At 33.5% G+C, this 24837-nt stretch overlaps 1 protein-coding gene across 1 annotated transcript in view; it reads left to right on the top strand.

Moving 5' to 3' along the window:
* The window catches only part of Map4k5 (mitogen-activated protein kinase kinase kinase kinase 5), a 108389-nt gene that overhangs the window by 53714 nt on the left and 29838 nt on the right, over positions 1-24837 (top strand). Inside the window, exons 11-16 of the mRNA XM_027929825.3 lie at positions 1641-1722; positions 2594-2710; positions 14091-14169; positions 21554-21612; positions 22969-23036; positions 24701-24743. Of these exons, the coding sequence (XP_027785626.2) occupies positions 1641-1722; positions 2594-2710; positions 14091-14169; positions 21554-21612; positions 22969-23036; positions 24701-24743 (448 nt within the window). The remainder of the gene's footprint in view (positions 1-1640; positions 1723-2593; positions 2711-14090; positions 14170-21553; positions 21613-22968; positions 23037-24700; positions 24744-24837) is intronic.

Genomic DNA, 24837 nt, shown 5'->3' with positions numbered 1-24837 from the left:
TCAGCACCACATATAAACAAACAAGTAAATAAATAAATAAATAAAAGATTGATTGACAACTAAAAAAATATTTAAAAAAAAAACTTGAATAAGTTATTACTTATTTTCTTCCTAATCTCTCCTTTCTATTATAAAGTAAAGCAGCCTGCCTGGAATTATAGTTCTTAAGAGTGTCATTAGTTAAATGATGAAAGTTGAAAATTATTTTTTTGGTATTATCTTTTCCACATTTTATAAAATTAACCAGGCAAATAAGTTTCTAAGTTCATAAATTCGAGAGTTCTTCATCCAGATTACATGGATTTCTTGAGGTCTGTGAGCTTCCTGATTCTGTTATATAAATTTTATCTATCTATATATTTAGTTAGTTATTGTAGTTGTAGATGGATACAATACATTTTATTTTATTTTTATTTATTTATGTATATGTGGTGCTGAGGATTGAACCCAGAGCCTCACACGTGCCAAGCAAGTGCTCTTCCACTGAGCTACAACCACAGCCCCATAAATTTTATTTTTCTGGTGAGACAGTCGGTAGCTCATTTCAGATTTAAGACCCCTCCCCCAAGTAGATTCTTAACTGTCAGTTTTATTTAGGAGCCAGGCCTGTCTTGGGATCATGGCAGGAATGAAAGGCAAATTACACTATTGAAACAAAGGAGTTTATATCCTCCTACTAGCTGTATCCCTTTGTACTGACACTGGTTTCTTCCTGTTCCTTATTGTCCAAAGTTTCTAACCATCTGGGAAATGAGGGCTTTATGTCAAAAATGACTGAATGTTTATTCAGGAACAAATAACTATTAGGTACAAATTCCAGATTAGTCATTACCACTGGAGAACCTTTGCCACTCTATGATCCACCTGACTCCATGTTATCTCTGTCAGAAGCCACCAGTTGCAGTGCAGTGATTTGATTCCTCTACTGAGAATTGCCATGTGATTGTAGTCATTGCTAGTCACTGAAGTTACTTGGTTTCTTTGGTTCTTGTCCAGTATCTCCCAGTAGAATCTTGGCAGTGTTGAAAACACTCCTCTTTTTCATGAATAATCAAAACATGATTCTTCTAATTTGTGTCTTCTTCCTTTCTCCACTTCATCAATGCATATAGCGGGAAAATCTTTCCAGTTGCTAAAATCACTCCTTATTTATCCTCTCTTCTAAGAAATTAAGTAGCCTTTTTAGGATTTATATAGTCACTTACATTATGTACCCTACCCTTTGTGCCATCCAACTCTTTTGGAATAGCAAAACTTTTTGGTATAATATAATGTAAATACTGTATAAATTAGGCAATAAGAAAAGTATGTTTTTACTTCTAAGCAGAACATAAATTATATAAATGACACAGCCTACCTAATTGACACTGGTTTCTTCCTGTTCTGATTTGTATGGGTTGTATATTACTGCTCTGTTACCTAATTCCATTGTACTTAAGATACAAAACTGACCCAGATGTTTCTAAGGAATAGACTGTGCTTTGGGTTTAGTTTTTTGGTTTATGTAGAACTGAGAAACGTAAGGAAAAAAATCCCATGTTTCAGACTTCCTTACTGCTTCTGAGTTCATTTTATTTAGTAACACCAACAATCTAATAATATTAGTAAGATATTTTTGTACATGTCTCTTTTATTTGAAGGTCATCAACATTCCATAATTTTGTCAAAATAGCACTAACTAAAAACCCCAAAAAAAGACCAACTGCTGAAAGACTTCTAACAGTAAGTCATTGGAATTGTGAAGGGATTTCTGGTAGTCATGCAGTAATTAGATATTTCAATAGAACAAAAATACTTAGGTTTTTAATATAAAACTGTAAGTTATCTCTTACAACAGGAGTCAGCAAACTTTCTGTAAGGGAGAAGATAGAAAATATTTCAAATATTGTAGGCAATGAGTCTCTGTCACAACTGCTTACTTTTGCCATTGCAGCATAAAAGAATCCGTATACAGTACACATGTATGAGAATATTTTTAATACTCAATAAAACTGTATTTAGAGAAAGAGGCAGTGTACCAGATTTTGCCCTTGCACTATAGTTTACTGACCCCTGCCTTAGAGAAAACTCAAAAATGTTGCCATCATCTAAAATTAACTGCGTTTCTTAGCTGCTTATGTGAATTTATAGTGTGCTCTTTGAGTTTATATATGTATAAAATACTTTTGAATGAGAAAAGTCATAGTAATTAAACAACCTAAGAAATCTTTATAATTTAACTGGATTAAATGTATGCAAATGTAAAGTATATATGCTTTATTCTTACTGTGATTGATGTACCATAATGTGGTATTCACTTTCGTATCAGTGTTATGAGTAATAAATGTCCTTGTTATAGTTGAAGATGTAATCTTACCACCTATCATAGGTTAGACAACTTTACATAGAGAAATTATTTATGTTCTAAGCTTACCCCAAATTTTTTTAGTTATATAATTAACAATTCATTCGCTGATTAATGTTTTTACTAATATTTGTATTAGTAGATGCCTATGCTCGTCTATGCTAGTTATTGAATGAAAGACTACAAATAACATTTTCTATGAGCCATAAAGGCATATTCATGAAATTATTTTGTTTCATTTTTACTTAGCATACTTTTGTTGGACAGCCAGGTCTCTCCAGGGCCCTGGCAATTGAACTATTGGACAAAGTAAACAATCCAGACAATCATGCACATTACACCGAAGGAGACGATGATGATTTTGAGGTAAGAAAATGTTTGTAACCTAATATTTGAAAATAAATGTTTAACATGGCTTTAGAGTTTACTTTCTGATTCACTCTCTCAATTTAGTTAAAATAGTTTAGCAACAAAAGTTAATTAATTATATGAACTATGCCTACTCTACATGTAGTTGTCAGTTCTTGCTTTTTTAAAAAATTGTGCTTTAATATACATAACATAACTTGTCAATATTTTTCTTAATCCTAGTTCTTGCTAGGATTAGTTCTTTTTTCCTTTTTCAGCACATATGGTTTATACATGTATTTTAATATCATACTATACCCATAAAAATATAATTATTAGGGCTGGGTCTGTAGCTCAGTGGTAGAGTGCTTGCCTAGCACATGTGAGGCACTGGATTCCATCTTCAGTACCATATAAAAATAAATAAATAAAATAAAGGCATGTTGTTCATCTACAACTACAAAAAATTTAAATATATGTATATAATTATATATATATATATAATTATTGCTAATAGACAAATTTTTAAACATTTTAAGATATGGAAATGTTTACTACTCTGATTTGATTATTACACACTGTATATATGTATCAAATTATTACACTATAACCCATAAATTTGAACAATTAAAATAATCAAAAATAAAAATTTTTAAATCTCTAAGCCATTAACCTTTTATTGTCTACTTCACATCTACACTACAGTATGGTTATTTCTTCTTAATATGATCTCCTTTCTAGTTTGGTGCCTTTAATTTTTAAGAGGTTAACTCAGTTTAAAGTCAGATATGCCCCCCCACATCCCAGAAATGAAGAGGTGCTTTCTCTCCTCACTAGATCTTAGTTTCTGTATGAGAGTTTGATCTTCTTATAGGCCATATATTGACATTATCAGTTTCCTAGGAAATAAAGTTTTCAAGAACATTACTTTGGGGGCTGAGATTGTGGTTCAGCGGTAGAGCGCTCGCCTAGCACGGGCGCGACCTGGGTTCGATTCTCAGCACCACATAAAAATAAAAAAAGGCATTGTGTTGTATCCATCTACAAAAAAAAAAAAAAAAAAAAGATTCTCTCTCTCTCTCTTAAAAAACAAAACAAAAAAAATTACTTTGGACAAAAAGAAAAAATTTATCCGTAGCATATGTATATATGATTTTTCATAAAAGAGATTCCTTAGAAATCCATTTGGTCATTTTTGAAGTTTCTCTATTTAATGCTTATCATTAACAGAATGTAAATCATTTTTTAAAAGTAAATTGAAATTCTCATTGGAAAATTTATCATTTCCAATACTTCTTCAGAAGTATCACTTCTTGCCAGGCATGGTGGTGCATGCCTGAAATCCCAGCAGCTCGAGAGGCTGAGACAGAGTTCAAAGCCAGCCTCAGGAATGCCAAGGTGCTAAGCCAACTCAGTGAGACCCTATCTCTAAGTAAAATACAAAAAATAGGGCTGGGGAATGTGGCTGGTCGAATGCCCCTAAGTTCAATCCCTGGTACAAAAAAAAAAAAAAAAAAAAATCTTATGTAATTACGGGCAGGACTATAATATGCTTACCTTCTATGAAAATAGTAAAGTTATTTTGAATGTACTATATGTAACCACAACTTGTAAATCAGGATGAGGGACTTACTGCTCATTGACAGATACCTCTTTATGACTATATATAACACAAGTATTTTTTGCACCAGGGTCTCTCTTTATGTGTTCTCCTCCTTTTATAATTTGTTTGTTTCTGTGTATCTCTGAATCAGTCTATTTATTTCTCTTTATGCCTTTATTTCCCTTTTATCTCTACCTTTAGTTTTGGCTAAAATCCATAACTGAAGCTTGCATGTTAATTGATTCATTTTTATTAAAGAGAATTTTCTACTTTATGTTCTTAAGTTTTAAATTATACTTTATAAATATCATTACTAAGACTCACTTGGTACTCATTGTGTGCCAAATATTAGGTCAAATAATTTTCATATTAACTTTTCTAATTACTCAAAATTGTCCATAGTAGTAGGTACAATTATTAATGTTCTCATTTGTAAAATAAGGGACTAAGACGTAATTTGCCCAAGATCATATAGCTTAATAAGTAGTGGAACCAGGATTTAAATCCAGGTGAACTACTTCTACAGCCTCCTCTCTTATTTAATTTTTAGTGTGCACCATCATTTCTATGTAAGTGCTTAATAGAAATAGTCATTAGACATCTTAGTTTCTGTATTGCCTAGTATGTGATATAGTCCTGTCTACCTAAAGAATACTTTGTTGAATGTTAAATTGACTTTAATTGAAAACAGTAAGTAAACTAGCCATACATGGATTTCCATACCCCCCCCCCTCATTTGAGCTATCATTTGCAGACTTGGAATTAGTAAATAAGAATTTAATTTCTTGGGGCTGGGATTGTGGCTCAGTGGTAGAGCGCTTACCTAACATGTGCGGGGCCCTGTGTTCGAGCCTCAGCACCACATAAAAATAAATGAATGGAATAAAGGTATTATGTCCAACTACAGCTAAAAATAAATAAATAAATATTTTTTAAAAGAATTTAATTTCTTAAAGATTCAAAAAGTATTAAAATTTATAGCATCAGTGTGAATTAGATACTCCTTGATTCCCCAATTCATCTCTCACTGATAATTTTAATATGCAACTCTTTTTACTTTCATACCTCTTTGCTGGGCTTCCCAGATTCCCCCTACTTTCAGAATTCTCACTGTCTCTTTAATGATATTATCACTCTTTATAGTTCTTCAGATACAAAGCCTTCTACCAATTAGTTGGTGGTACAGTGGTTTATGAGACTAACACTATCCCTCTCTTCATGGTGTAGCTGCAGAGGAAATTCAGAAATACCAACACATAATGTCAATGTGTGATAATCTTTATGGAATGGAAATATAGGGTATTATGAAGGCATATAAAAGTGATATTTTTGCTGAAAATCTGAAGGATAAATTGGAATTAGTTGAAGAGAGTAAGAGTAAATATGCTAAGCAGAGGAAACAGTATCATATTTGAAAGCCTGGTGATAAGAGAGAAATGGATTTATTAAGGAACTAAAGTATGTCTGGGTAGAGCAGAAAATAAGGAAGGAAATGATGGAAACAAGTTACAAAGCTAGACACTGGTTATCTCAAACCATGTTAAAATTTTAGATTTTCACCTGAGGGCAGTTGTGTTTAAAAGATCTCTATGAATTCAGAATGGTGATTCCATTACTAATCACTTGTTAAGAGACTGTGGAAGTTATTCAGGATAGAGAGAATGATAGTTTAAACTATGGTGGTAGAGCAATGATGAAAAGAAGTGGATTAATTTAAGAATTTTCTGAGAGCTAAGCATGGTGGCAACTCAAGAGGCTGGAGTTCAAAGCCACAAGTTCAAGGCCAATCTCAGCATCTTAGCAAGACCCTCAGTGGGCTTAGCTGTATCAAAAAATAAAAAGGACTAGGAATGTAGCTCAATGGTAAAATACCTCTGGGTTCAGTCCCCACTACTAAAAAATAAAAGAATTTTCTTGAGTTGGTGATTCGATGAAGAATAAGAAATGAGAAAAAAATTACTACCAGATTTTGACTTGAGTAGTTGGATGGATATAAACACGTACTGAGGTAGGAACACTAGAGTAAAATGAGGTTTGGAAATAAAGATGAGCTCAGTTTTACACAGAACAAGATGTTGCACAGACTTTCAAATAGAGAAGACCAGTAAAGAGTTAGATTCATGATTGTAGCCTGGGGAACAAAGTTTCGACTACAGATATAGATGTGAGAGTCATTAGATATACATATAGTAGATGCTTTAAGGAGTAAATGTGATCACCCAAGGGAACCAAATTAGAATGACAGTAGAAGAAAGCTTAGGATAGAATCCTCAGATTTTTCCCAAACTTTGAGGATCAAGTAGGCTAAAGAGATTGATAAGGAGACAGTAGGCCTCCTTATCCATCCTGCCACTGGAAGACACCCTCCGGAGCCCAGCCTCTGGCATGGGACTACCCCTTTCAACCAGCAGACAACTGCAGGAGCTCAGGCCAGGACCAGATCTGCCCTCACCGACTTGCCAGGACCCAGGTCCAGGATGCACACTGCAAGAAAGGAAGACACATAGACAACATGAAAAAACAAGGGGGGAAAGTGCCCCAAACAAACCAGGATACTACAATAACAGAACCCAGGGACAGTAGTTCAGAAGGTTCATAATTAAAATGATCTATGAATTAAAGAATAACCTAAATGAGCAAATACAGGTAAAAAGTGATCACTCCAACAAGAAGATAAGAGCACAAATACAGGTAGCAAAGGATTATTTCAAGAAAGAGATAGAGACTCTGAAAAAATGACAATAATCAGAAATCCTTGAAATGAAGGATACAGTAAATCAAATAAAAATCTCAATAGAAAGCATAACCAACAGACTAGATCACTTAAAAGAAAGAACGTCAGATAATGAAGACAAAGTTTACAATCTGGAAATTAAAGTTGATCACACAGTGAAGACAGTAAGAAACCACGAACAGAACATCCAAGAATTATGGGACAGCATCAAAAGACCAAATCTAAGAGTTATTGAGATAGAGGAAGGCACAGAGTCTCAAACCAAGGAAATGCACAATCTCTTCAATGAGATAATATCAGAAAATTTCCCAAGCATGAAGAACAAATTGGAAAACCAAATATAAGAGGCTTACAGGAAACCAAATGTACAAAATTACAACAGATCTACACCAAGGCACATTATAATGAAATTGTCTAGTATACACAATAAGGATAGAATCTTAAAAGCCACAAGAGAGAGGAATCAGATCACATATAGGGGAAGACCAATGTGTATCAGCAGATTTTTCAAGCCAGATCCTCAAAGCCAGGAAATCATGGAACAGCATATACCAAGCTCTGAAAGAAAATGGATGCCAACCAAGAATCTTCTATCCAGCAAAACTAAGCGTTAGATTTGATGATGAAGTAAAAACCTTCCACGATAAACAAACATTAAAGAATTTACAGCTAGAAAGCCTGCATTACAGAACATTCTCAGCAAAATATTCCACAAAGAGGATATGAAAAACAAGGATGAAAATCAGCAGAAGGAGGTATGACACTAAAGGAAAATCTAATCAGAGGAGAAACCAAGTCACATTAATACCAAAAATAAACAAAAGTGGCTGCCAATACATGTCTTAATAATAACCCTGAATGTTAATAGCCTAAACTCATCAATCAAAAGACATAGACTAGCAGATTGGATAAAAAAAAAAAGACCCAACAATATGCTGCCTCCAAGAGACTCATCCTATAGGAAGGAAAAGACATCCACAGACTGAAGGTGAAGAGTTGGAAAAATCATACCACTCACATGGACTGCGGAAGCAAGCAGGGGTTTCCATCCTCATATCAAATAAAGTAGACTTCAAGCTAAAGTTAATCAAAAGTGATAAAGAAGGACACTATATACTGCTCAAGAGAACCATAAACCAACAAGACTTGACAATTATATGCCCCAAACAGTGGAGCATCTATGTTTATCAAACAAACTCTTCTCAAGTTCAAGAGTCAAATAGACCACAACACAATAATTTTGGGTGACTTTAACACACCTCTTTCACCACTAGATAGATCTTCCCAAAAAAGCAAAGAAACTGTAGAACTTAATGATACAATCAATAAGTTAGACTTAACTGACATATATAGAATATTACATCCTTAAATAAGTGAGTACACTTTCTTTTCAGCAGCACATGGATCCTTCTCTAAAATAGATCATATATTATGCCACAAAGCAACTATTAGCAAAATATAAAAAAGTACTACCCTGCATTCTGTCAGATCATAATGAAATGAAGTTATAAATCAATGAAAATAAGAAATAAAAACTACTCCAACACCTGGAGACTAAATAATATGCTACTGAATGAACAATGGGTTGCAGAAGACATCAAGGAGGAGATTAAAAAAAAATTTAGAAGTGAATGAGAACACAGATACAACATATCAAAATCTCTGGGACACTATGAAAGCAGTTCTAAGAGGAAGGTTCATTGCATGGAGTTCATTCCTTAAAAGAAGAAAAACAAAAATGGCTGCCAATACAAGTCATGTCTTAATAATAACCCTGAATGTTAATGCCCTAAACTCATCAATCAAATGACATAGACTAGCAGAATAATAAATAAATGACTTAATCTTACATCTCAAAGCCCTAGAAAAAGAACAACAAATCTACATCAAAAGCAGTAGAAGACAGGAAATAATTAAAATCAGAGCTGAAATGAAATTGAAGCAAAAGAAATGATGGGAAAAATTGACAGAACAAAAAATTGGTTCTTTGAAAAAATAAATAAAATTGACAGACCCTTAGCCATGCTAATGAAGAGAAGGACAGAGAAAACTCAAATTACTACCATCTGTGATTAAAAAAGGAAATATCACAACAGACACTACAGAAATACAGAATATAATTAGAAATTATTTTGAAAATTTGTACTTCAATAAAATAGAAAATATTGAAGGCATCTACAAATTTCTAGAGTCATATGATTTGCCCAAATGGAATTAGGATCATATACACAGTTTAAACAGATCAATTTCAAGCAGTGAAATAGAAGACACCATCAGAAGCCTACCACCCAAGAAAAGCCCAGGACCAGATGGATACACAGCCAAGTTCTACAAGACCTTTAAAGAAGAACTAATACCAATATTCTTCAATTTATTTCAGGAAATAGAAAAAGAGGCAGCACTTCCAAACTCATTCTATGAGGCCAACATCACCCTGATTCCAAAACCAGGCAAAGATGCATCAAAAAAAGAAAACTTCAGACCAATATCTCTAATGAACATAAATGCAAAAATTGTCAATAAAATTCTGGCAAATCGGATATAAAAACGTATCAAAAATATAGTGCACCACAATCAAGTGGGATTCATCCCAGAGATACAAGGGTAGTTCAGCATATGGAAATCAATAAATGTAATTCATCACATCAATAGACTTAAAGATAAGAATCATATGATATCTCAGCAGATGCAGAAAAAGCATTTGACATAATACAGAACCTCTAAATGTCCAAAACACTAGAAAAATTAGGGATAACAGGAATATATCTCAACATCATAAAGGCTATCTATGCTAAGCCTCGGGCCAACATCATTGTAATGGAGAAAAATTGAAGGCATTCCCTCTAAAAACTGGAAGAAGACACAGATGCCCTCTTTCACCAGTTCTGTTCAACATAGTTCTTGAAACACTGGCCAGAGCAATTAGATAGATGAAAGAAATTCAAGGGATACAGATAGAAAAAGAAGAAATCAAATTAGCACTGTTTGCTTATGATATGATTCTATACCTAGAAGACTCAAAAAATTCTATCAGCAAACTTATAGAACTAGTAAATGAATTTACCAAAGTAGCAGGATATAAAACCAGCACCCATAAATCAAAGGCATTTCTTTCTGTATATCAGTGACAAATCCTCAGAAAGAGAAACGAGGAAAACTACCCCATTTACAATAGCCTCAAAAAAAAATACTTGAGAATCAACTAAAGAGGTGAAAGATCTATACAATGAAAACTACAGAACTCTAAACAACGAAATTAAAGAAGACCTTAGAAAATGGAAAGATCTGGCTTGCTCTTGGATAGGCAGAATTAATATTGTCAAATAGACCATACTACCAAAAACACTGTACAGGTTTAATGCAATTCTGATCAAAATCCCAATGGCATTTCTCATAGAAATAGAAAAAGCAGTCATGAAATTCGTCTGGAAAAATTAGAGACCCAGAATAGCTAAAGCAATCCTTAGCAGGAGGAGTGAAGCAGGGTAGCATCACTATACCAGACCATAAACTATACTATAGAGCAATAGTAACAAAAACAGCATGGTATTGGCACCAAAACAGACTGGCACACCAATGGTACAGAATAGAGGACACAGAGACTAACCCACAAAATTACAATTATCTTATATTAGGCAAAGGTGCCAAAAACATGTATTGGAGAAAAGATAGCCTCTTCAACAAATGGTGCCGGGTAAACTGGAAATCCATATGCAACCAAATGAAATTAAACCCCTATCTCTCACCATTCACAAAACTCAAAATGGGTCAAGGACCTAGGAAAAAACCAGAGACCCTGTGTCTAATAGAAGAAAAAGTAGGCCCTAATCTTCATCATGTGGGATTAGGCCCCAACTTCCTTAATAAGACTCCTTTGGTGCAAGAATTAAAATCAAGAATCAATAAATGGGATGGATTCAAACTAAAAAGTTTCTTCTCAGCAAAAGAAACAATTTATGAAGTGAATAGAGAGCCTGCATCTTGAGAGCAAATCTTTACCCCTCACACGTCAGATAGAGCACTAATCTCTAGGGTATATAAAGAACTCAAAAAGCTAAGCACCAAGAAAACAAATAACCCAATCAGTAAATGGGCCAAGGCCCTGAACAGACACTTCTCAGAAGATGATATACAATCAGTCAACAAATATATGAAAAAATGTTCATCATTGCTAGCAATTAGAGAAATGCAAATCAAAACTACTCTAAGATGTCATCTCACTCCAGTCAGAATGGCAGCTATTATGAATACAAACAACAGTAAGTGTTGGTGAGGATGTGGGGCAAAGTGTGCACTCCTACACTGCTGGTGGAACTACAAATTGCTGCAGCCGATATGGAAAGCAGTATGGAGATTGCTTGGAAAACTGGGTATGGAACCACCATTTGACCCAATCCCTCTCCTCAATCTATACCCAAAGGACTTAAAAACAGCATACTACAGGGACACAGCCACATCAGTGTTTATTGCAGTACAATTCACAATAGCTAAACTATGGAACCAACCCAGATGCCTTCAGTAGATGCATGGATAAAAAAAAATGTGGCATTTATACACAATGGAATATCACTCAGCTCTAAAAGAGAATAAAATCATAGCATTTGCAGGTAAATGGATGGAGTTGGAGGAGATAATGCTAAGTGAAGTTAGCCGATCCCAAAACACCAAATGCTGAATGTTTTCTCTGATATAGGAGGCTGATTCATAGTGGGGTAAGGAGGGGGAACATGGGAGGAATAGATGAACTCTAGATAGGGCAGAGGGGTGGGAGGGGAAGCGAGGGGGCATGGGGCTAGAAATGATGGTGGAATGTGATGGTCGTCATTATTCAAAGTACACGTATGAAGACACGAATATACTTTGTTTACAACCAGAGATATGAAAAAATGTGCTCTATATGTGTAATATGAATTGTAATGTATTCCGCTGTCATTTATAAATTTTAAAAATTTATAAATTTTTTAAAAACAGATTGATAAGGAACACTGTAAGAAGGAGAGTTTCAATGATCATGTGCCTAGAAGTTAGGTTAAGGTAGTCTTTGGGTTTAGATGTAGTGTTTGATCACTTTAACAGTATAATTTGCAAATAATGGAAGGTATCTAGCTTGGAGAATCTTGAAAGGTAAGTATAGTAATTTATAAGGTTTAGGAATGAGTGAAATGAAGGAATGAGTGAAAGCAGTAGCTGGAGGAGAATGAGTTGGAGAGGGCTAGATTTACTGATCAGTTGTGTTGTGGGGGGCTTTTTGAACATTATTAAATGCTTATGAAAGAATCTGAGAAAGAGTAAAGATGCAACAAAAGCAAGATGAATAGTCAAAGCCTCCAGTAAGGAAGCAGAGGCTTGGATCAAGAATATGATGAAGGACTGAATCTTAGATAAGGAAACATTTCTCTTGCCTTAGAGAGGTTGACTGGTAGTATAACTAGTGATTTCTATTTTCTCTGAAGTAAGTGACAAGGAAAGTATTAAGGAAAATAGGTAGGTTTGAAGAGTGTAGAGAAGGTGTAAAAGTGTAACTGAGGAGAATGGGTGGTGGGTTGGTTAAATGACTAGACAAGTGTGTATGGGCAAAGTTGAAGACTCAAATAAGATGGGTTTTTAGTGTTCTATGAGATTTTCCCCCAGCAGTGTTTGTGATATCCCAGATGGAAACACAAAGATCACTAGTGGAGTTCATCCAGGGTTGGCCTTTTGCTCTGTCATATATTGAAGGCCAAAGGGAATTTAGAATATTGTCAAGAGATTGCTAGAAATTTGGGATTATCAGATATAAACTGAATAGGGAGACAAGTAAAGATAGGCAAGATGCTGATAGATATTGAGAGAGTTGTGGATCAATGACCTTGATATTCCAGTGGGTACATTAAACAAGTTTAATGAGAGTAAGTTAGAGAGTAAGCTTAAAGGATCAGAGATTTCGAGTATATTGGGAATTCATGCATCAGAACTCATGCCAGGGCCCAGTTGTGATGTCAGGAGTGAAGAGTGCATTGAAGTACACAGGGATGTTCAATTCAGAACCATGGATTCACCTCAGCTTTTGAAATCTCTTGGTTTGACTATAGGTCTTCTTTGTCTTGAAGCAGAATGGGAAAAAAAACCAAAAATATACAAACCACTTTAAGAGCCATGAATGAATAGGAATGAGTTGTCAGAAATTTGGTAGATAGGGGTTGAGTTGTAGGCATAGCTTCAATGGAGCAACAGTTTATGCAAGAAGATAGAAGTAATAAGTTTTTTATTGGCCTTGCTACAATATTCCTAATCTTGTATCCAACGTTTCTCCCCTCCATACTTTCTTACACACTTATTGGATTATCCTTAAAGCTGATTTTGATGATGCCACTCCCTTCTGTAAAACTTTTTAAAAAATCCTTTTGCTAAGAAAATAAGGTTGAGAGCCCTCACCTGTCATTCAGATCCTTTTATAAATCTGGCTTACCCCAGTGTGTCTTTCCAGCTTTGTCATCTCTTAACCTGATCTTCACTGCAACCAAATAATAATCAGCCCCTAGCCCCTGTAAACACTGCAGTTTCCTTTTCTTTCTTGTGTCACTTGGTTCATACTCTTTCTGTGGCCTAATGCTTCTCCCACATTGCTGCATATCCAGTGCCTTCTTGTAGGAGGTCTCAGATCAGATTACAGCTCTTTCATGCAGAACTTCTGTACTCCTTTAGTTCAGTATGGAAGTCATTTCTTCTTTTTGTGGGCTTTAATAGTAACCTATTTATTTTCTTAAGAAATAGCACTTACATTTTCTTTTTGTAAATGTTTATATGTCTTATCTTCCTAGACTATAAACTCTAAGGACAAGATTTGTGTCTGATTTTCTCTGAATCCCTTTAGTATTTTACATAGTATAAACATGTAATAAGTGAATAAACTTTTAAAGTGCTTTAGAGTTCATTGTGTTTGTTTTATGTTTGTCCTATAATTTATTAGTAAATAATCATATTTGTCAATAAGTGATCACTTAATTAAAAGTTAAAAGTTTGACCTTTTAACTTTATCATTAAAAATTTTTAAAGTGTGTATATTATGCTTATATTTGCAGCCCCATGCAATCATTCGTCATACCATTAGATCTACAAACAGGAATGCCAGAGCTGAACGGACAGCTTCAGAAATAAATTGTATGTGTTTGGTATACATTTTCCATTGGTGGTTTTGGAGGGTTGAGCTGGGTATTCTTGTATTTTTCATGCATTAATAAAATCTCAATTTTATTAATTGAAACTACATACTTTAACATATCACAATTCCTCTAAAATATATGTTGTTTTTCTGCCTTTGGTGAAATTGTGTTCATTTACAATTTTTAAAGTTTTTATTTTCTAATTTTGAAGATAATCATGCCCATTGCAGGAAATTTACAAGAAGAAAAAATACAAAATTAACATTGCATATAATCACATCACCCAGAGCGAAACCATAATTAATGTTTTGCCAGCTTTTCTTCACATTTCTCCATGTATACATTGTATATACATTACATGTTTTGTATATGTATACTTTATATTACATATAAGCCTGAATTTATACTACACATAAAATTTTGCTTAATATAAAAGTATTTTCCATACATTAACCCAGCCTTTATGGCTATTATATCTAATGGTTACATAACATTTTATTACTTGATTTATTGTAGTTAGTTCCCTCTTGTTGGGCATTGGTGGTGTTTTCAATTTTTTTTAGTCAGATTAGCCTGAAGAGGAATCTTTTCTAAAAAATACTTAAAAGGAAAGATTGATTTTTGTATTTAATAAGTTAATCATTGATAGATTAAATATTTTGTATCAGAGTTTTTCATTTTAACTGCATTTAGAACAACAAATTGGAGAGAAATTTTTAGATATGAATTTATTGACTTAAATGTGTACTTGTTTCCAAAAATTTAAAGTAGTTTAAGATATAAAATAAGACATATAACTATGGAATTATAATCTATAATGGATAAAGACAATTCATTAAATATATGGTCTAATTAGAATTAATACAGAGGAGTATTTGTTTGTTTATGTCTGAGTTTTTTTGAACACAAATATCTCTAGCTTTTTAGATGTGGGTTTAGGAATCAAGGTCATGGGAACATTAGAATTCCCTTCCCATATCATTTGTTTTAATCAGGACTTTTTATAGTTGAGCCAGTACTTTTAAGACTTGTCTTGGTTAGTGCCCAGATTGCTTTCTTATGTTATACAATCTGAGGTGAGCCCTGTGGACTTCAGATACATACCCAGTAGAAAAGTGGCAAACTTGATATTCCTTTATAAAGCATTATTTATTTTATGCAGCTATATAATATTTCATTAATGTAATCTAACTTATTTTGCAGTCTTTGGGTTTTGTGTCATATTTAGTTAGGCCTTCTTAATTCCAGGGTTATAAAAGAATTTTCCTATGGTTTCTTTTAGTTTCATTTTTTAAAAATATTTAAATCTTTGGTATATAGTATTTGGTTGAAGGCATAGTTTAGATTTAACTTTATTCTTTCTCTCACTCATTTGTCTCAGTGCTATTTATTAAAAATTTCAATATTTCTCCTCATCTATTCAACATATTATCTTTATTATAAACTAAATTTTCAAACATATAATAGGACTGTTAGGACTTTTCCTGGAAATACTATTCTGTCGCATTAATATATCTATTTATGTGCCAGCATCATACTTGGGATAAATCTCTTGATGCTATTCCTCCTCGTACTCCCTGCCCCTCCCCACCACACCATATCATGCACATACACACACCCCTTGTTGCTGTTGTCTTTTATTATGATATTTGGCTATTTTTTTTTACACATAAACTAAAGAATCAACTAATCTAGTTTAAAACATCAGTGTATTTTCTGATATCTTATTAAATGTTTGTATTAACTTTGGGAAAATTGACATCTTCATAATATTGTCTTCATGAAAATAGGCTTTTCTTCAGAGATAAGTTGAAGCTATTTCTAGATGAGTGTCTAGAGACCTAATATCCTCAGAGTAAGCTCTGTGTCTTTCAGACTAGACAGAAGGTAGAGTCGAGGTCATTTTATTGATAATTTGTTTGTAAATTTTTACAGGTTGCATTCTGTTTCTAGCAGAAATGCTCTATAAGTTTGCTTTTGCTTATTTGATAAGTATTATACATACCTAGTTAGTTCTAATCTGTTTTTATTTCAATTTTGTAAATTGAACTGTGTAATGTATGTGGAGTAAAATGTTCATATCTTAAGTATACTACATGGTGAAATTTTAAATATGTTAATACCCCCATGTAACTGCCACCCAGCTGAAAAGCATTATCTGAATCTCAAAAGGGTCTTTCATGCTCCTTTACAGTCATTACCTTTCTGTTCTATACTCCCCCAATCCCTATATCCAGGCTAATCGGTATTCCAATCTCTCTGTTACCATAGGTTGCTTTTTAACTGATCTTGACCACCAAACAACTGGACTCACATGATATGTACCTTTTTGTGCTTAGTTTCTTTTGTTCAACATAATGTCTATAGGAATCATGTATGTATAGCAGTAGTTTATTGTTTTCACTGTAGAATAATATTCATTGTATAATTATACCACAATTTATCCATTCTTCTGTTGATTGGCATTTGGTTTGTTTATAGTTTTGGACTATTACTACTACTATAAACATTCTTTGTAGTGTATAAATAATTATTATGCACCTAGCCTAATCAGTCTAAAACCACAAGGGACAAATGTATAATACAACAGAGTCAGGTTTATTGACTCCTATAATAGGGAGAATAAAGAAAGTACTTTCTCAGTCTGGACCAGAAATTAGCCAAATTATCTAATTTTAAGAATTTGTCATTTAAAAAGTCAGTCCATGGTTGAATCCAACTATATAGGGAATTGATCACAAGGCATTGGCACCAAAGGAAGATGGGAGGAAAGTGATCACATACAAACTCCACAGTGGCTTTAAAATGTATGGTTTTAGCTGATTCGTGAATAAATTTCAGCCAAGTGTTGGACTCATACCATGAACTAAGGCTAAAAAGAGTGATATTAATATAGACTCTACAGGTATCAAGTGTAAGAGTAACAAGTGTCTGACAACAATCCAAAACCTTCAATTATTGAAAGGAAGGACATGTGGCTAAGAAAAGAAGTTATATATGGTAGTGTACAGATTCAACATGTGAGAGTCAGTGACTCCAGTGCTCTTGTTCATGGTCCTGGGCCAGATGCTCCACTCAATGTAGTCATCAGCTTGAAACAGCAATCTTGCATGGAAGCTGTCTTCTTTTTGTTTGCTTCTGAAGGACTCTTTGTCATTTCCAGTTTGAGGTGTCCTATGGGACAGTTTTTCAGTGATCTAAGATGGGTGTATTTCTCTATAATTGAGAACTGTAAATATAGAGATCAACACCCAGTTTTACCACTGTGTTCATTACTTAAAACATCTGGCTAGATTCTACGTACTAAGGTTGGAAGGCAGTTTTCCAGAACAGCTCTGAATTTTAAATCATATAAAGTTTGTCTCAGAGAAAATCCTTCTTGGCTATGTTTGATTTAAACTGTGTATGCTGAATGACATCCAGCTATTATCCTATAATAAATGCAGAAAAAAGTCAGAATCAGGATTCTCAAATGTATTGGATACTGAGGTTTTGGTTATTGAGTTAATGGGTTCCAGGGGAATTGACCTCACTGTAATTCACAAAGGAAAAATTTAGGCTGAGAAAGTCTGAGAATTTTGGAAAGTTTATCTAACTTAAATTTGAAAATTCCATGGGTCCTTTTTATGTTACTCATGGAGTGAGAGTGAGAAAATCATAAGGTGTACTGTCTTACAAATCTCTCTAGATAACTATAGTGACTGAGTGTTTCCAACCCTAGAGAGAGACATTTCCTAGGTAGGAAGCACACTAAACAGTGTCTTTTATTTTGTTTTTGCCAATCTTAAAGTTGAGGCTTTTTGTTTTTTCAATTTATTTTTTAGTTGTAGTTGGACACAATACCTTTATTTTATTTGTTTATTTTTGTTTGGTGCTGAGAATCAAACCCAGGGCCTCGCACATGCTTAGGCGGGTGCTTTTCCACTGAGCCAAAACCTCAGCCCAAAATTTAGGCTTTTGGACAAGCTTTATCCGTCCTAAAAATAGGATATGATTATCAAATAAAATTTTTGTTTACTGAAAAAACTGTGAAAAATTACCTCAAGTATAATACACTGATATATTCTATGTCACCACTTTATAAACTGCAGGTTACAACCCAATCCATGATATCAATTCAGATTTTTTAAAAACAAATCCACTTTTATTTATTTACTTTTCATTGGTTTAAATCCTTAAAGAGTACAGCTTTACATTGATTCTGTGCAGTGGCCTGAGTAGGAAACTTGATTGGGAACATGACACAAATCATGCCATGTTTCTGTGGACACAAGTTACCTTCCCCCAGATTAACCTGGTTTTGTTCAATTTACTTTCAGGAATCACTGGGTCGTTTATTGCTTTGAATGCATAAGTTTATCTCTTGTCCAGCCAGTATCGGTTTCATCCTGGGCATATAGCTAGCAAAAATGGCCTCGCATCACAGCCTCCCAGACACAGGTGACTTTCAGAAGTCCTGTTCCCAGTACACCTTCTCAGGCTATAAGATGGCAGAGGAGCCAGATTTTTTTAAGTATATATGTATATGTAAGGTACTACAGTTGAAATTTTTATGATTTTTGTTTGTTTCTTAATAATTTGACTGCGATCCATTTAATGCATTTTTTGTGTGTTGATTCTACTTGGAGTTCAGTTTCTTAGATCTATGGGTTGAAATGTTTTATGAATTTGGAAGATATTTGGCTACTCTTCAAAATTTCTACCCAAATCTCTCATCTACTTCCAGGACTCTAGCTGCATAGTTAATTCTCTTGTTTCATAAGGCACCAAGGCTTGTTCTCTCTCTCTGCCCCTCATATCTGCACATAAAGGGGATTTCTTTGTTCTCTGTAATTTCTGTTGCCTTGACTTCAAGGTCATTGATCTTTTCCTCTGTAGTGTTCAGTCCACTGTTAAGTTCCTCTGGTGAGTTTTTTTCCAGATGTGATATTTTTCAAATCTAGACTTGAGTCATACACACACATACAATGCATGTACATATATACATATATATACACATATATATAATTTCTATTTCTCTACTAAGATTATCTGCTCACTTGTGTTCATGTTTTCTCTTAAATCCTTGAACATATTTATAATAGCAGTTTTCAGACCTTATCTACTTATTTCAACATCTGTATCATCTCTGGATCTGTTTCTATTAATTGTAAAGGGTGTTGCCCTCTTCCTTTAAAGAATGAATTAACTAGGTCAGCTTGATCCTTTCAAGGCTTGCTGACTGTTTTTCTAGAGTATTCAGCAAGATCTTCCTCTGAGTGGAAACTTGGTTATCTTTCCTGGTACATCTCTGCTTTATGGTCCTCTTAGCTCTTTTCTAACATACTTTGCTTAGCTTGCTTTGCTCTTAGTATTCAGTCACAGATTTAAAGAAAATTCTTTGAGATTTCTAGAGTTCAGCTTTCTTATTTTTAATACTCTGCCCTTCAAATCATACCCCCAAGTTCTTATCTTTGTTTCCCTATCCAGTGAGACTTACTCTTTGGACTCCACCTTCTTGTAACACTACTTTACGAAGTGTCCCCAGGCAAAAAGCCAAAGTTGGGCTGTGGATTTTACCACAGTGTATTCACCTTCTCTCAAGGAACACATCCCTGTAATATCTGTCATCCACTGCCCCAAAACAGTTGTTTTCATATAATTTGTAGACACAGACACAGACACACAGACACACACACACATATTTATGCTACATGTGTAGTAGTTTATAGCATAACAGTCAGTTTTAATTATAGCCAGAACTGGATCATCTTTTAGAGATAAATGAGGATATATACTCGAAAGCCTCCCCACCTTTGTCATGGGCCAAAGACACACCCAAAGGCACTACCAGGGTTTTCTTTTTTAAAAAGTGTATGTCCAGTCTACCACACAGAACAAAAATTGGAGGCTCCAGCATTCTGTTTGTAAGTTATGGCTATAATAATTTTAAGCCAGTAATAAGGATTTTTTAAGGATATCTTTTATTACATATTAAAACTTCTTAAATAATTATTTAAATGAAATCTCATTTTTACTGATACTTGTCTATTGGGTTGTAGTTAATGTTTTCCTGTATCTTTAAATGATGAAATTCATTTTTTCTAGGAATTTTTGTAGTCTTTTAACTTATTATGAAAAGTGATATTTTATTTCCATATTTATACCTTTTATCATGGATCTTCATATCTGGACATCTTCATGTACTTCAATGTACTCTTCACTCCTGACCTGGGCCCTGGCATGAGCTCTGATACATGAATTCCCACTATGCTCCAAATCTCTGTTCCTTTGAGCTTACTCTCACATTTGTTTAATGTTTCTACTGGAATGTCAAGGTCATTGATCCATCACTCTCTCTCTTCTTGCCAGTTATGACCAAAAGAAAAATCCTTTAGCTCATCTCTGTCTCAAAAGAGTAAATGGTTCTTTATGGATTATAATAGTAATTCTTGAATTAAAATGTTTTAAAATCATGTTAAGTGAGTGATTAATGACCAAGGTCTTTTTCTTTTAGATTGTTTTTTAAAGTAGATGCTGTTTTAGTCTTATCTTTTTTACAAAAAAAATTATGATATACTGGTTTTGCTTATGTAATGAATTATGTACTTTTTATTTAATGAATTATGTACTTTTTATTGCTTTCTACAAATCTTGTTTTTAGGATAAATTCTAGATCCTATTTGAAAGTGCTTTTTCAGGACATTTTGTTTGCTAAGATTGTATTCAGGAAACTTGCCATCTCTGTAATGCAAGTATGAATGTTGAAAAAAAAAACTTTATTGGCCTTTTAGTTACGTTGGATTTTAGAATCTTAAAATTCTGTATACTTTATGAGTAAGTAATAAACCATCCTTTTCCCTGTTTGGGAATATTTCATATAAAAGTAGTTACTCATTGAATATTTAAAATAATTCTGAAATCAATCTGACCAGGCCAAATAAAATACACAGTAAAATGTATTAGATTCCTGAACATTATAATATTTAACAGAAACCATTTGTTCTTTGATCATCTACTTCTAATAAAGTTTTAAAATTTTCAATCAGAATTAAACAGAGGGGCTGGGGTTGTAGCTCAATGGTAGAGCACTTGCCTAGCACATGTGAGGCACTGGGTTCATTCCCCAGAACCACATAACAATAAATAAACAAAGGTATGTGTCCATCTATAACTAAAAATATTTTTTAAAAAATTAAACAGACATATCAGGAAGACATTAGGTTATTACACTCTTTTGGTAAGACTGTAGTTAAAAATATATGTGTGTGTGTGTGTGTGTGTGTGTGTGTGTGTGTGTGTGTTATATTTTCCATTCCCCTTCTACCAGGACACAAACATTTCATCTCCAAGATTAACCCTTAAGAGATTGAGTTTATAAATATCTCGTATATATTTTGCAGTTGACAAATTACAATTTGAACCTCCTCTGAGAAAAGAAACTGAAGCACGGGATGAAATGGTAAGAATGTTAACTTTTAAATTTTAAGAAAACTTATTTCAGTTAGACATACTATAAGAAACAGAATCATATCCTCTTTTAAGCATTTTTTAAAAAATATTTTTTAGTTGTTGATGTACCTTTATTTTTTATTTATTTATATGTAGTGTTGAGGATCAAACCTAGTGCCTCACACATTCTCTGTTATGAGCCACAACCCCAGCCCCAAGCATTTTTTATTGATAATGTATTTCACATACTCAAGTTTGATAAAGTTAGTAATTGGTGTATTTTGAATAGTTAGAACATAACACGCTATTTCAGTCATTCATTTTGACTCTTTTGAGTCTTTTGAAGTATTTATATGAAACTACTAAACACTTATTTGGAAGCTTAGCTCAAAGTTCTTGCTACCTTTTTTCATATCTATTTTATTAGATCTATAGTAAATATATTTTTACAATGCCTTATTATTATTTTTTTTAAAGTATTTTATTTGTGAGGCGGAGGATGTAACTCAGTGGTAGAGCACTTTCCTAGCATGCACAAGGCCCTGGGTTTGAACCCAGCACTGCCAAAAAGGAAAAACAAAACAAATATGTCATTTGTTTATATGACTTCTTTTTTAACCAGTGCCCTTATTTTCAGACAACTACTTAGTTAACCCTTCTTTGGTCTAAAAGAAAAGACTAAATAAAGCATGATATTGTTAGAGTTGACCTAAAAGTTACCTTACCTACTTTATTTTCAATTAATAGAACTATATTTTTTAGAATAACATGTAGAAGAGATGTTGTTCTTACTGTATGTGTCTGTGAGTCCTTAATTTCCATGCTAATAAGAAAAAGTAGTAGTACCAGTAAATAAATAATTTAATAATGTTATTTAGTCCTGCATGCTAATGAAGTAGTGATGTAAGTAATTCAAAGTTGCTTTTTTGCTTTAGAATATACTAGCATATTGATAAAGAGGACTTGTCACAGGCTGGGATTGTGGCTCAGTGGTAGAGCGCTCACCTAGCATGCGCAAGGCCCTGGGTTTGATCCTCAACACCACATAAAAATAAACAAACAAAATAAAGGTATTGTGTCTAACCAAAAAATAAATATTAAAAAAAGAGGACTTGTTACATTTGAAGCTATATTTAGTATGTTTAAAAAATTTCTTAAGTTCATGTCAACTGATAATGAGTCACTGGCCTAAATAGGTCAAATGGCAAAGCAAAACTAGCTGAAGATTTAGAAACTGATTCAATGCCAATACATTAACAATCATGACACTGGAGTTTTTCTTGAATCAAAACGATGACTAACATCTTTCAGTAATAAATAAGATGGTTAATATCTATAAAAGGAACTATATTTTTAATCTTCACAGGGAGTCTCATCAGACCCAAACTTTATATTACAGTGGAATCCTTTTGTTGATGGTTCAAATACTGGAAAGTAAGTTATTTCTGATTAATAACTTTATTTAATTTAATTTAATAAAAGTTATTAAATTACATAGAACAGTATTTGGTAGTAGAGGAATGGAATTTAATAAGCTTTAATTTTTTTCTTAAAAAAGTTGCCAATATAAAGCTTCTGACTTTTTTTTTTTTATTACCAAAAACCATCACATATTGATCATTAATGCTTTTGTATTTTGTTTTAATCAAAATGTACTATGTGTAATAATAATATATGGAAAGGTGACTCACAAGATGTCATGGTAAAAAATTACTGTAGTGGAAATCAGAAAGTCCCAGTTTTATCTCCACAGTGTAGTTACTTCATAGTCTAGATTGGTATCTTTCCTTTGGCAATTAACTATAGGGCATGGCCTCATTGTTGTTGTTTACTTATATGTGCATTGCATTTGCCTAGAGAACTCTTTCAAAATACAGATTCTGTGTCCCAACATTAGACCTATAGATCTGGGGTTGTCAAACTGCATAGCCTATGGACCAAATCTGGCCTGCTGCCTATTTTTACACAGCTCGTACACTAAAAATGGTATTTACATTTTTAATGCTTGGAAAAAAATCGAATGAAGAAGCCAGGTATGGTGGTGCACAACTCTAATCCCAATGGCTTAAGAGGCTGAAGCAGGAAGATTTCGAGTTCAAAGCCAGCCTCAGCAAAAGCGAAGTGCTAAAAACAACTCATTGAGACCCTATCTCTAAGTAAAATACAAAATAGGACTGGGGATGTAGCTTAGTGGTCAAGTACCCCTGAGTTCAATCCCTGGTACCCACACACACAAAAAAAATCAAATGAAGAATATTTTGTCATGTGAAAATCATATGAAATTCAGATTTCAGTGTCCATAAGTAAAGCTTTATCAGAACATAGCCTTCCTTGTTCATTAATTTATGTATCATCTAAAGATGCTTTCACTCTATATTAGCAGAGTTGCAACTACTTACCAAGCCTATGAGATTTACTGTTTGGCCCTTGACAGAAAAAATTTCCAACCTCTACTATAGAATATTGTCTTTAAGACTGAAATCTAAAAATCCTAAAAGCTTTCCAGTTGATTGCAGTGACTGGATAAACATGTATGACCATTGGGCTAGATCAGTACATGTCAAACTTTGATTTGCGTATTGAACTGGAGATCTCATTAAAATATACATTCTGATTCAGTAGGTAGAAATGATTCATTTATAAAAGTTCTCAAGTGGTGCCATTATCACTGGTCCGAGGACCATGTTTCAAGTAGTTTGATGATAATAGCCACTTGAATCTTATGGGTTTAAAATTTTTGAATTTTATTGTTGTTTTTTGTTTATTTTTTCTTTTGATGCTGGAGATTGAACTCAGGGTCTTGCATATGCTAAGTATGCATTTTACCACTGAGCTACACCCCTAACCTGAATCTATTGTTTATTAGTAAGTTTAAATTAAATATCACAAAGCATAACTATGAAGTAAAGACTTGGTGCCTTCTTTATAATATCTCTATTTTATAGTCACACTAGTACATTCTGACTATATGAGGTCATAGTTTTTCCTCATATTCCATATCATTATCTATTTGTCTTTTAATACATGTAAATATTGTTGTTGTTTTAAGTTATGGCCATTTATCATCATCTAAATTATATTTTTCCTCTTTGTATTAGATCGACCTCAAAACGTGCAGTACCACCTCCCCTACCTCCTAAGGTGAGCTGTTTAAGGACTTTGAACAATAAATCTTTTTTTAAATAATTAAATTTTTTAAATAATTTTATTGATTTTATTCAGAGTCAGAAGTTTC

This window comes from Marmota flaviventris, chromosome 2 (genome assembly GCF_047511675.1).
Source record: "Marmota flaviventris isolate mMarFla1 chromosome 2, mMarFla1.hap1, whole genome shotgun sequence".
In the NCBI taxonomy this organism is placed as follows: domain Eukaryota; kingdom Metazoa; phylum Chordata; class Mammalia; order Rodentia; family Sciuridae; genus Marmota; species Marmota flaviventris.
This window is presented reverse-complemented; position numbering and strand designations above follow the sequence as displayed.